The 12,709-nt window shown below is 39.6% G+C and overlaps 1 protein-coding gene across 14 annotated transcripts in view; it reads right to left on the bottom strand.

Annotated features, from left to right (window-relative positions):
* The window catches only part of AKAP13 (A-kinase anchoring protein 13), a 368,214-nt gene that overhangs the window by 127,800 nt on the left and 227,705 nt on the right, over positions 1–12,709 (bottom strand). The window contains exon 1 of one of the 14 annotated variants that reach the window (XM_055277348.2): positions 3,704–4,359. The exons of the other annotated variants lie outside the window; for them this stretch is intronic. Within the exon in view, the coding sequence (XP_055133323.1) occupies positions 3,704–3,784 (81 nt within the window). The 5' untranslated portion in view covers positions 3,785–4,359. Of the gene's footprint in view, positions 1–3,703; positions 4,360–12,709 lie in introns of those variants that run through there. 14 annotated transcript variants of the gene reach the window in all.

Here is a 12,709-nt window from a genome sequence, read left to right on the forward strand (position 1 = left end):
CCCATTTTTAGCATATGATTCATAGTTACCAACCACATACTGTAAGTGTCAGAAGTGCATGCATCAAGAAAAGGAGAACTGGGGGAATGTCAAATACAGAGGAACAGGAATGGGTACGTGTATATTACGCTGGAGAACAGACAGGTGGGTGACCAAGGAATACTATCAACTTAGGTTTTATCACTTAGAAAAAGTTCAGAATAGAGGTAATATTTCAGAGGCATTGGGGGTTGATGATGGGACAGAAGAGCTGATGTGAGGATGACACTAGCATACCCAGCCTCAGGGAAATCTTACAAGAAGGTCTTGATACAGAAAAGCAACCATGAAACTATGCAGAACTAACAAAGGAAGCAGGGCAGAATGCAGAAGAAGCCAAATAAAGTGTGGGTACATACATAACACAGAATGAGAATGCTGAAGCTAATCTACAGTGAATTATTAGGATGCCAATGGGAGGGACTGGAGTTGTTAAATGTGGAATACCAAAGTGACAGGCTCACAATTTAAACTCTGTAATTATTGCCATATTTCACCTCATCTGTTAAACACAATTTATATAACATGATATTTATGAATCCATACTTACAAAGATAAATTCATTTAACCAACAAACGTTGTTTTGAGTGTTTAGATAATATTAATGAACAGATAAAATTGACAAACTCCTTAGTACAAAAAAAGCAAATTTCCACAGATAAAACTGGAGAACATGCACATGAAGGCTTGAGAATTTATGTGGCACAGGCACCCAACATAACTATAGTTTTTAAAACACTGATAGAAAATACTGAAATTAGAAATAATTTTGTAGAAATAATTGGAGAACACTACCAAATGGTTTTTTAGAATTGTGAGAAAACTTTGCTAAAAATCATGGGACAAAATGAACTTATATGCCATGGTGTACCTGTCCTAAGTATTGTAGAAGGAATTCCTGCACTGAGAAAGAAGAGAACAAAAGTCTAAGATAGAAAAAGAACACATATGCATATATCAATAAAAGCTAATATACATATTCATATAATAAGAGGAATTTATCGACTCAAAAAAGAGGTCTAGAATAGCAGGAAAAACATGGACTTTGAAAACAGTCCAACCTGGGACTGCACTCTATTATCAATTACATATGAGATGTGAGACACTGGGAAAGTTATTAACTACACCAATCTGTTTTCCCATACATAAAATGAGACAAAGAGTAGGAATGTAAACACTAAATGCCTGCGTCTCATATCCATTCACTTCTTCCCACTTCAGACCACAAAACCCTCTTATCCTGCCTGTGCTATCATAACGGCAGGCTAACCGATTACTCCCAGAACCATCTTTTCAACACGTACACTGAGAGGCAAGGCATCCTCCCCACAGCTGTTAAGGCCTTGCTCTTCCAGGTCCCACCTCTGACTTAGGCCTTCTCATCCTGCTACCCCACTTTCTACTCAAGGTGCTCCCATCTGCCACAATGGCCCTGTCCATTCCTTCCTTCCTCAGGGCCCTGTTATTTGCTGTTCATTCTTTCTAGAGAGCTCTTCCTTAGCACAGCTAGTGTCTTTCCATCCTCTGGAGATCAGCTTTTTAAGTGTCTGCACCTCGAAAAGATCTTCTGTCTAAAGACCATTCTATCTGAAATAGTTCTGCCCATTATTCCCTACACAGCACTTTAGTCATTTCTTTCAAATCCATTATAAGCTTGTACTTATTTCTCTATTTATTGTCTATCTTTAAGCAATAATGGGATAAAGACTGTACCCCGTGGCTCACATGGGATAGGTACTTAGGTTTAAGTTTATAGTTATCAATGATGTTGTCTTCTCCATCTCCAAAGCAAAGAAACTAACACCAAACGTCCCCATCTCATTTCAAACTGGAAACAGGGTGTTTTCAGGCCTCCTAGTGTTTATTTACTAATGACTATTTTCTGAGAAGTGAAGTTTTCTCTACTGAAAATCTTTTATTATTTATTGGGCAGGATAGTACAAATAAACAAAGACAAACACCTTTATTAGCTGTAGGTTTGTGGGGAAAACAAAAAACAAAAAACCACATTCTTGTCACTCAAGTTCTTCATACCCCTTACCATGCTCAAGAAAACCCTTGGGCTCTTCATATGAATATGGGGTAAAAAGTAACTGTCTGGCAAGTCTCAAATTAAGTAACGTATATGGAGGTGCTTCATTAAAACTATAAAACAGCAACTCTGAGGCCAATAAGCCTGTACTGTTTTAGCTCCATTCACAAAGTCTTTCCATGCCCACCTAGAGTATAAAGTATTATATATTTTAGCATTATTTTAAATGTTCAATATTTCTTGTGATACTCAGATTTTCTTTTTATCCTTCTCCCCACCCGCAGGCAAAATCATAGGGTATCATGGACATAAAGATCCTAAAAATGAGATTCTCCTAAATACATTATATGAGGACAAAAATTTTAAAACATCACTGTGATCTCACAGAGAAAATCACATTTCTGAGAAACCAAAATGAATAATATCTTGGAACAATTTCAAAACACCAAGTTACCAACTGCTGGCAGCCGAGGCCCAGCAAGTCAACCACCTGATAGTGATTATGGAGAGACAATGACAACACTCTACCACAAATCACAACTCCTCTACCTAGTGCCCTACCCAGCATGGCATTTCATTGGTTTTTGTGTCTAGCCTTCTGAGCCCATTCCTTAGCCTCACTCGACCCAAGAAAAAAAAAAAAAACCCAAGTAATAAACTGAATTGATAAATCAACAAAATAGGTCCACTATTTCCTTGACCAAGGCAATATATTTCCAATTCGCTTAAAATGACCCTCACCTCCACATACACCCTCACAAGTTCAGATACTGAGGTTCTTTCTGTCATCTATGAAGTGCTTGGTTGACTTCCAATTTCCCCTGCCTTTGCCAGAAAATTGCTAAATTTCCAAAAAGTGCTCTTTGAGCTGTCCAACATTCCCAGACTCTCATCTTACCGGCTGGAGGAGTTCTTACTAATTTTAGATTCAAGGATGCCTTCTGTGAGCAATTAGCTATTCAGAGTCTCCGCCCCCATCCTGCTTAGACACCAAACATCACTAATGCTGAGAACACAAACAAATACAGCTATCAACAAAGTCAGAAGCTACCTCTGAAAAGCAGTCAAACCAAGCCAAAAGGTCAGCTCTGCCATCTTAATAGACAGGTTTATTGGAAATCCTTCCAAAAGAAATAAATGTTGCCTATCTTTCCCCTAAAGAATTGAGCGAGACAGTAGCAGAAAAACAGAAAAGACTCAGACAAAAGACAGAAATACTTAAAAGACAGAGGCAGAGAGAGAGAGACTGACAGAGAAAGAGACCAGGCAGATGGGGGTGGAGTCTAGGGGCAGAGGGGTGACAGAGACAGAAGGACAAACAGAGCAACTTGGAAGGTGAATTTCTCTCTCCGTGATTTTCAACAGTATGAGGTTCTCCCAAGCATAAGAATCCATTTTAATGAAAGTAAAATTACATTTCAACAGTAAGTGGTCCAATGCTGATTCCCAAGCACCTACTGCTTCCTGTTCAGATATTCCTTTAAGAGGCTTACACTCACCCCTCATCCTCCATTGTGCACAGATTTCTCGGCCTTTCTCCCAATACAGGAGGGCCAGGGATATGGCTACTGAGTTCACAGCGCTAAAACAGCCTGCAGAGCTTCAGAATGCATGAGGTGCGGCCCCCCTTACCTTCAGCAATACCACATCCACAGTTCTGTCCACCTTGGAGATGTCACAGAGGCTGTAGCGCCTCTTGTGCCGTTCATACATTTTGCCCAAATGCAGGAAAGAACAGAGAAAATGCAAGAAGTATATCCACTGTTAACTTGGGGACCAGTGCAAGTCCTTAGTTCCAAATTTCTCACGGTGAGGTGGAGGAGATCTCTGCCTTCCAGACTCCTCTCTATTAAAACTCTCAAAGGGGTCAAAAACAATGAATTAAAAAGAAATAAAGCAGAATCCAATTCCTTGAACTGACTGAGAACTTGCTGGTAACTTCAGAGTGCTGGAAAGATGAATGTAGAACTCATAATATAAACAATAAATACCACCTCATGCTATACTTTGTGCAGATCTTGACTGAAAGAGAAGCAAACACCGTTTCCATCACTGGCAACGACTCCAGTAAAAAAATAAAGAATAAACTGGCTAAGCATAACGGCTGATACACGTAGATAAAAAAACCCAAGGCGGCAATAAAAATCCAGTATATACTTTGCCAGGAAGAGGGAGAGAAAGAAAGGAAGACAACGCTATTTCAAAGCGATGGCATGAAAAAAGTCATTAGATTCTGTTCTTGCTTAAAACAAAAACAAAGACAAAGAAAATCTACTTTTCCTTAAAGAAAAAAAAGTAGAAGCTGGGAGATGCTTTTCAAAGTAAAGTCTTTAGAATCTGTCTCTTGCTCACCAGGCAGTAGGGCTTGGTTTTGATTTAAGTTGAAAATCTCTAAGGACAGCAGAGTAAAAGGGAAAAAAAAAAAAGACCACTCCTGCTGTACTCCCTCCCTCCCTAGCCAGCCTCCTCCTCCCTTTTTCCTTCTCTCTCAAGAACGTCACTGCTTGCCCTTTCAGCTCTGCACCCGCAGCCTTGGAGGTTTGAAAACCCAATTGCAGTTGTGGGAACATGATTCATCTATGGACGAAGAGAAAAACAAGGCTTCCTTTTCCAACCCCCTTCTTCTTCCTCCTCCTCCTCCCACCCCTATGAAAAAGGCTCTGTCAGGCATTGCAAGATGCAGCTCAGTTCTTTGATGTCAGAATAGTAGTATGCTAATAAAGGAAGGGGGGTGTTATACTAAACACCACAAGCGTATACAACAGACTTGTTGCGAGGTACAGAAAACTGAAACTACCCAGAGCATACACTGTACCTCCCTGCCAAATGCAAAGCAATGATTGAACACGAGAAAAATGTCAGCCAAATATTGCAGTTATGTCTCTAGGATCGAGACATGGCTACAAATGTGTCTGATAAGGTTTAAAAATTATCAAGAGTTAAGCTTTATTTTTGGGGACGGAGAAGGGATGATGGAGTTGATTTAAAGAAAATGAAAAAGAAAAGGAGTGGAACAAAGGAGTTCTGTGTATGTTAATATTTGTTGTGACTAAGCATAGCTGCCTGGCTGGGACTTCTCCTTCAATGTTTCTATGCACACTAACCGGGTCTTGAATGTGGGTCTGCTACTTCATTTGCCTGTTTTCTTACTATTCCAGACCCTTCTAGCCCACACCCTATCTAACATTCTCAGGGACAGACTTACTTCAGAATGCATTCTCTCACCTGAGACATTCTCTTACTTGGATCATAAATGATTTGGGAGGGAAAAGGATGAGGAACTGAGGGAAGCAAAAAGCAGAAAGGAGTGAAGAAACAAAACAAAAAGGGATTTTAAAAAAAAGGATTTCTCTTTCTAGGAGCTGCTGACATTTTCCTTGAGTTGGCCAGAGTAGTCCTTAGCTAGGCTGTGAAAGCAGGGGCTCAAATACCACAACAGAAGGGGAGAGGAGAGATTTAACACCTACATTTCTGTTGACATTGCAAACAAAGTTGGTGAAAAGGTTTTTCAGGAGCTAAAAAACAGATATAGAAAAAGGGTATAGATGAGTTGCCGTGTCCTCAGGCCAGATATTCAAGTTGCTGACCAACTTAAAGGAGGGAAATACAGCAAACTCTGCTAAGAAGAGTGCAAACATTTTCCTCAACTTTCTATTAATACACCACAGCTACAGGCTTTAATCTGAAATAAAAGCCATAAGGTTTTATCTCCCTGTTCCTCACTGGTTCATGTGAGGAATGAAGGTGGACAACCCCTCCCCTCCTCATGCCCCAAGTGAGCCTTGGCTCTGTAGTGGTACTAACATATGCAGTGAAACAGATGTTGCTTTTCATTACAAATGAGGCTAGAAAACAGTAGAAACAAGACGATTTGACAGAGATTTAAAAGTTGTAAATAAAATTCTTGCTCAGGCTTATCAAAAGCATGGGAACCTGACCAGAGATTTACAAATACTTCCAAACTATGTGGTCTAGGGCACAGATAGAAAGAGCCTTTAGGCTTGAATGTATAGATAAACTGATACTTTATTATCTTTTCTGTAAAAGCTTTCACCAAGCTAGAATGTAGAACTCGCCCTTCTTCTTTTTTTGAACACAGAGCTGCCTCCCCTCTGTCCTCAATATGGTTTGTTCCTCACTGCCACTCCCTTCTGTTTTAATTAGAATCAAATGATTCCTGCTTCCAAGGTTCCCAGGCATCTGTCTCTCTAGGGATCAGAGATGGTTTAATCACCATTAAAACCCTCCTACTGGCTGGGCGCGGTGGCTCACGCCTGTAATCCCAACACTTTGGAAGGCCGAAGCAGGCAGATCATGAGGTCAAGAGATCCAGATCCTGGCCAACATGGCGAAACCCCCGTCTCTACTAAAAATACAAAAATTAGCCAGGCATGGTGGCACATGCCTGTAGTCCCAACTACTCGGGAGGCTGAGGCAGAAGAATTGTTTGAACCTGGGAGGCAGAGGATGCAGTGAGCCAAGATCGCACCACTGTAGTACAGCCTGGCAACAGAGTGGGACTCCGCCTCAAAAAAAAAAAGGTTTTCTACCCTAACCCTGTCCAGTGACTTAAATGCAGATAATCTATATCAATGTTAACAGATATTTTGTGACTTCTAGTGGAGGCAAGCAAAAGAAATAGGTAACAAGGTGTCTGTCTTCAGGAAGTTTATAGGAGAGAGAAACTTGTTTCAAAATAATATAATTTTCTGAAAGAGTCTAGATTACTGTTTGAGACATATAGACTAACCTTTTTATTTCTAACTTCTGGCTTTGTGCCACAGGCTGGAAAGCTAGATTTCCTGCTCTTTCTGCATATTAAAGGACAATTCCTTAAATATTCTGTTCCTTGTTGGAGGACAAATACCCTGGGTGGGAAACAAATGCTCTGGGTGGAGTAAAGAGTCTGTGTTGCTTTCCCCTCTGGATCTGCTCAGCACTCCCCAACAGAAGACAGAATCTGCAGTCTTGTGCTTTTGCAGTTGATGTGACAATTCCAAGTTTTTTATCAAAAACATCTGGAACCACTGAACAGTAATTCTGCTAGGATTTTGAAATACAGCAACCAATCATTTCATATCTAAACCAGAGCTGAGAGTTAAAAATTTAAAGGAAGTTCTGAGTTTATTTCCCTCTTCTTTTAATTTGGGGAACCTATAGTAAAATATTTTATTATTTATAGCCATACTACTTAATAGTAGTTACGTACAGTATTAATTATCTCTCCTTTCTCTCTGCAGCCTCCATCCTGCCCTCTATCCACACAAAGGGTCCCAGATTCTTTAAAAACAACCAGTGCTTTTAGTCTGTCTCATGCCACAGGGCCAACATGCAATTCTTAAAGATTCCAGAAAATGAAATATAAAAATATTTTATACATCTTAATTTAGCTATAGCATTTGTGTTCACGAATTAAATTTTCATTTGATTTACTTAACTACAATATCTAACATCTTACCAAATTGTTAAAGCATTCTTATGGGTCAACACTGTGGCTGCTTTAGTTCCAGTTAGGGCAGAAGCCCGTCTGGAGTCTCACAGCAAAGTTTCTGAATTAGGACACCACCTAGTGGGGGATGCTGAAGACCCAAACAGAACACCAAAGGCCAGTGAATATTTTTGTGGGGGTGTGGGGATAGGGGTAGGGCTCATCCTCTGCTACTACGTATTTTTTCCTGAAACCCCAAAGTGAACATAAAGTAGCAGCATGTGAATGGACACTGGTTAATGACTCACCAATGATCAATTTTACTCTCTGCAGAGAACACAAGGTACTAAGTGAAAATCAAGGGTTGTCTTCCTAGGTATGCCATTATCTCACTGAGCAACTTGGGAGATATTAGTTTGACCCTCTGGACCAAGATTTCCAAAAGGAAAAATGAGAGAGATTCAACGCTACGTCATATCTGAAGATCCTTCTTGCTCTAATATTATATACTGCCAGTCTGAGATTAGGAAGTTATCACATGCCATATAGTTCATAGGATACGGTAGTTTCAGAGGAGGAAGAAAAGGGAATTGAGACATTCTCTTAAAACTTGCAGAAAACATTATTCCTGTATAATGACACTTTCTACCTTTGTTCTTCACATGAAATGGAAAGGAAGGAAAAGTTTACCACAGTCAACAATTTTCATTAATCTAAACTTAAATATAGTGATCCATCCAGACTTACACATATGTTGGTGGTAAAATGTATTAGAATACAGATAAAACATTTAGCCTCCACTTGAGCAACTCCTTTGGAAGGCCGAAGCAGGCAGATCATGAGGTCAAGAGATCCAGATCCTGGCCAACATGGCGATAATAGACTGCTTCAAATAAGACGAATGAATATTTGAGAGGTGAAAGAAGAAAATACTTTACAACGGCTGCAAAGGCATTGTCTCCAATTAGGCTTTCCTTGTACTATGGCTCCAGGAGAAGCAGGTCTACTGTTCCCTCCTAGCATTGACTAATACACAGATTTGAAGGTTACAAGACAGTAAAAGGGTAAAGGAGAAGGAGAAACCTAGAAGGCCATAACCACCATTTCTTTTCAAATTAGTAGCAAGCAGTAGCCAACAGCTCCTTTCCTTAACCCTTTACTGTCTTTGCAAGAAGAAAACTTAAGACAATTTAACTGGCAGCAGCAAACTGACAATAGCAACAATTAAAATAACAACAAATTAATATGGAACAATATAAGAAAAAAGTATCTTCGTAAACTTGTGCTCTTTACAGGAACAAGGTCTCATGGATCATACACACAAATGTTAAATTCTACTAAAATTACCAACAGCTTTGTGAAACAAAAGGAGGGAGGAAGAAAGAAAGGGAGATGGCAGAATCAATATTTCAGTTGGGAAAACAGTGACAGGATAGTTTAATCTTGAGGACAAGTCTTCTGGAGCAAGATTTATTAACCACAACATTTACTGATACCTCCTGTTTGCCAGGTGCTTCCACAGGTACAATTTCATTGATTCCTCCAAAAAGCTATAAGGGTGAAATTTTACTATTTTACAGATGAGGAAAAGTAGCACTCAGAGTTTAAATCAGTTATATAACATCACACAGCTAATAAAACAGATTTGCTTTAAACTCAGTTGTGTAAATCAGTCTTTCCACTACATCTTATTTTGCCACTTGATAAATCCCCCAAGAAATGAAACTATAACAAAGTTAGTATTTGAGGAAAGAAAACTTGGGATTTATTACTCATAATCAATATTCCTACATTTGATTTTACACAAATGCTAAAGGACAGAAAAAGATGTTATTTTTTTAAATAAAAATGCCAAGTGATTCTTGATTTTACATTAAACGGACTCAGCTTCTCTGCCAACATTTCAGTATTTGACATTCCACTTTTAAAAAGTTTCTCACTGTAGTAATATCTTACAAAAATCAGAATGAACAAACCAAACATACAGACTAAAAGATCTCTGGATATTGACAATTGCTATCCAAGTCTTCCTGAAAATGAACAGATACACTGATCTGGCTTTTCTCTTTGGAGCAAACATTCGTTATTTCTTTTGGCAGCATTTCAGATATTTAAAGATGGCCATCGTGCCTCATTACCCTCTTCAGGCTTCTCTTTCGAATCATGATTCCCACAACGGTTCCTCAGAGTACCTGAGTGCTCTCTAGTTAGTTTTCTTCTTGTGATGTGGATGCCTCAAACAAAATCCTCTGACATGGTGCACACTGGGATGACTAAAATCAAACTGGTTTTCTTGACACACATACCACACCGCTAGAAGGATAAGCTTATTGTGAAATAAACTTACTTCCCATACATTTTCTTTCAGTGTGACTTAGAGCATCAGGTCTCCTTTAAACTATAATCTTGTGATTTTATTTTAAAACCTACTTTATAGCTTTCTGTATAGATACATTCTCTCATATAAATTCTCATTTGTTTTAAAGTTACCATTTTAGCCTAAAGAGAGTATAGTGAACCTAAATTCCATCACTGAAATAACAGTTGTTTCTCCAAACTCTGTATCATTTATAAATCTGAAGAGCAAGGCTAACGATGGAACCCAGAATTATATCACTAAAAGCCTCCCCGGTAGGACATCTGTCCATCAATCAGCACTCCTAATATATACATATATATATATATTTAGACAGAGTCTCGCTCTGTCGCCCAGGCTGGAGTGCAGTGGTGAGATCTTGGCTCAATCCAAGCTCCGCCTCCCAGGTTCACGCCATTCTCCTGCCTCAGCCTCCTGAGTAGCTGGGACTACAGCCGCCCGCCACCACGCTCGGCTAATTTTCTAAATTTTTAGTAGAGACGGGGTTTCACCGTGTTAGCCAGGATGGTCTCGATCTCCTGACCTCGTGATCCACCCGCCTCAGCCTCCCAAAGTGCTGGGATTATAGGCGTGAGACACCGCACCCGGCCCCAGCACTCCTAAGATTAAGTAAAATGCTGGTCTATTGGCTACAAAGCCAACTGAATTCTGAGTCCCATTCCTCCATCTTCTATACAATACAGAATAATTAGTAAAACTTCTTCCTGAAATTAATACATACTAAATGTGTGGCATTCTCCTATTCAACCTGTCAAACAATGCTATCCAAAAGGGAAATGAGACACTACTCATGCAGCGTACTGCTTGATAACCATTTATGTTGTCTATTTAAAACCAGATCCTGAAGACTGTTGTATTTGACAAAACTGTAAGCCATATTTATTCAGTTTTGAATCTTCTAACAACATTTCTTTTTAGCATGACCACAAGAACATAAGACAGTCCAGCACCGACAAATAAAAACAATAACAAAAGCCACTTCATAATAGTACAATGACACAAGAACTTCTTCTCACATGTAGAAATCTTACCAATTTCATGAAGCCCGTAAGTGCAAATTTTTGAGTAAAATTACTATAAATAATAGCATCCCTTTTAAGGTATTAAGGTAAGAAGAAGATGTTCTCTCCACATTTACATTTTTTTCTTTTTTTTTTTTTTTTTTTTTTGTGAGACAGGGTCTCACTCTGTTGCCCAGACTGGAGTGCAGTGGTACAATCTTGGCTCACCACAACCTTCGCCTCCCAGGCTCAAGTGATTCTCCTGCCTCAACCTCCTGAGTAGCTGGGGATTCTAGGCACGTGTCACTACTACCCAGCTAATTTTTCTATTTTTAGTAGAGACGGGGTTTCACCATGTTAGCCTGGCTGGTCTTGAACTCCTGACCTCAAATGACCCACCCGCCTCAGCCTCCCAAACTGCTGGGATTTACAGGCATGGGCCACCACGCCTGACCTACTTAAACATGCTAACTATACCACCAAATAGTCAATTCAAATGAATTCACAACCTTATGCTATTTTTCCCACCCAAATAGTTGGTATATATACAAGTGCAAAATGCATATGTGATTCAGACAAAACCACCAGTAAAAAAAAAAAAATATTTCAGATGGTAATCTAGATCTTGAAAAGTATTTATTATGAGTTAATTTTTAAACAGGTTTACTGAAGTATAATTTACATATAATAAACTGCACCTATTCAAAGCATAATAAATGTTTCACGTATTGTCAAATTTTCCTAAACATGTTTTTAAGATACATTAGAATTTTTAAAACCTGAGGGCCAAGAACATTAAACATGGCAAATTGAGTAACTAACAATTTCAACAACAACCAGGAAATTTCACATGGAAAATTTGTGACATTATTGGGACTGTATAGTACAACTCCATGTCACTGCCCTAAATCTTCAATAAGCTTTTCACTAAAGTTTAATCATTAGGCAAATATTTATTAAACATGTACGCTTGGCACTGAGGATATGGCAGTGAACAAAATGGACATTAAATAATTACAATCATGTTTGAGACTGGCCCTTAGAGTATATTACTAATCTGAGACTTGATGGAAGACTTAATAGGAATTAACCAGGCAAAGGGTGTATACGTGTAGATGGTGCTGTAGGGAGGCAGGGAAGGAAAGCCAGAGAGACTGACTGGTGTCTAAGTTCAGGCAGAAGACTGCATAAGGCCCAGAGAGAAAAAAGAGCACAGAGACAAAGGATGAGGCCAGCCCCAGCTGAACATCTTACTTGTGTTCACAAGTGTATCGTCTCCAGTTTCATCCATGTCCCTACAAAGGACATGAACTCATCATTTTTTATGGCTGCATAGTATTCCATGGTGCATATGTGCCACATTTTCTTAATCCAGTCTATCATTCTCAGTAAACTATTGCAAGGACAAAAAACCAAACACCGCATGTTCTCACTCATAGGTGGGAATTGAACAATGAGAACTCATGGACACAGGAAGGGGAACATCACACTCCGGGGACTGTTGTGGGGTGGGGGGAGGGGGGAGGGACAGCATTAGGAGATACACCTAATGCTAAATGACAAGTTAATGGGTGCAGCAAACCAACATGGCACACGGATACATATGTAACAAACCTGCACATTGTGCACATGTACCCTAAAACCTAAATATTAAAAAATAAAATAAGCCGGGCGCGGTGGCTCACGCCTGTAATCCCAGCACTTTGGGAGGCTGAGGCGGGTGGATCACGAGGTCAGGAGATCGAGACCACGGTGAAACCCCGTCTCTACTAAAAATACAAAAAAATTAGCCGGGCGTGGTGGCGGGCGCCTGTAGTCCCAGCTACTCGGAG

The sequence above is a fragment of the Symphalangus syndactylus genome, chromosome 5 (assembly GCF_028878055.3).
Source record: "Symphalangus syndactylus isolate Jambi chromosome 5, NHGRI_mSymSyn1-v2.1_pri, whole genome shotgun sequence".
Lineage (NCBI taxonomy): Eukaryota > Metazoa > Chordata > Mammalia > Primates > Hylobatidae > Symphalangus > Symphalangus syndactylus.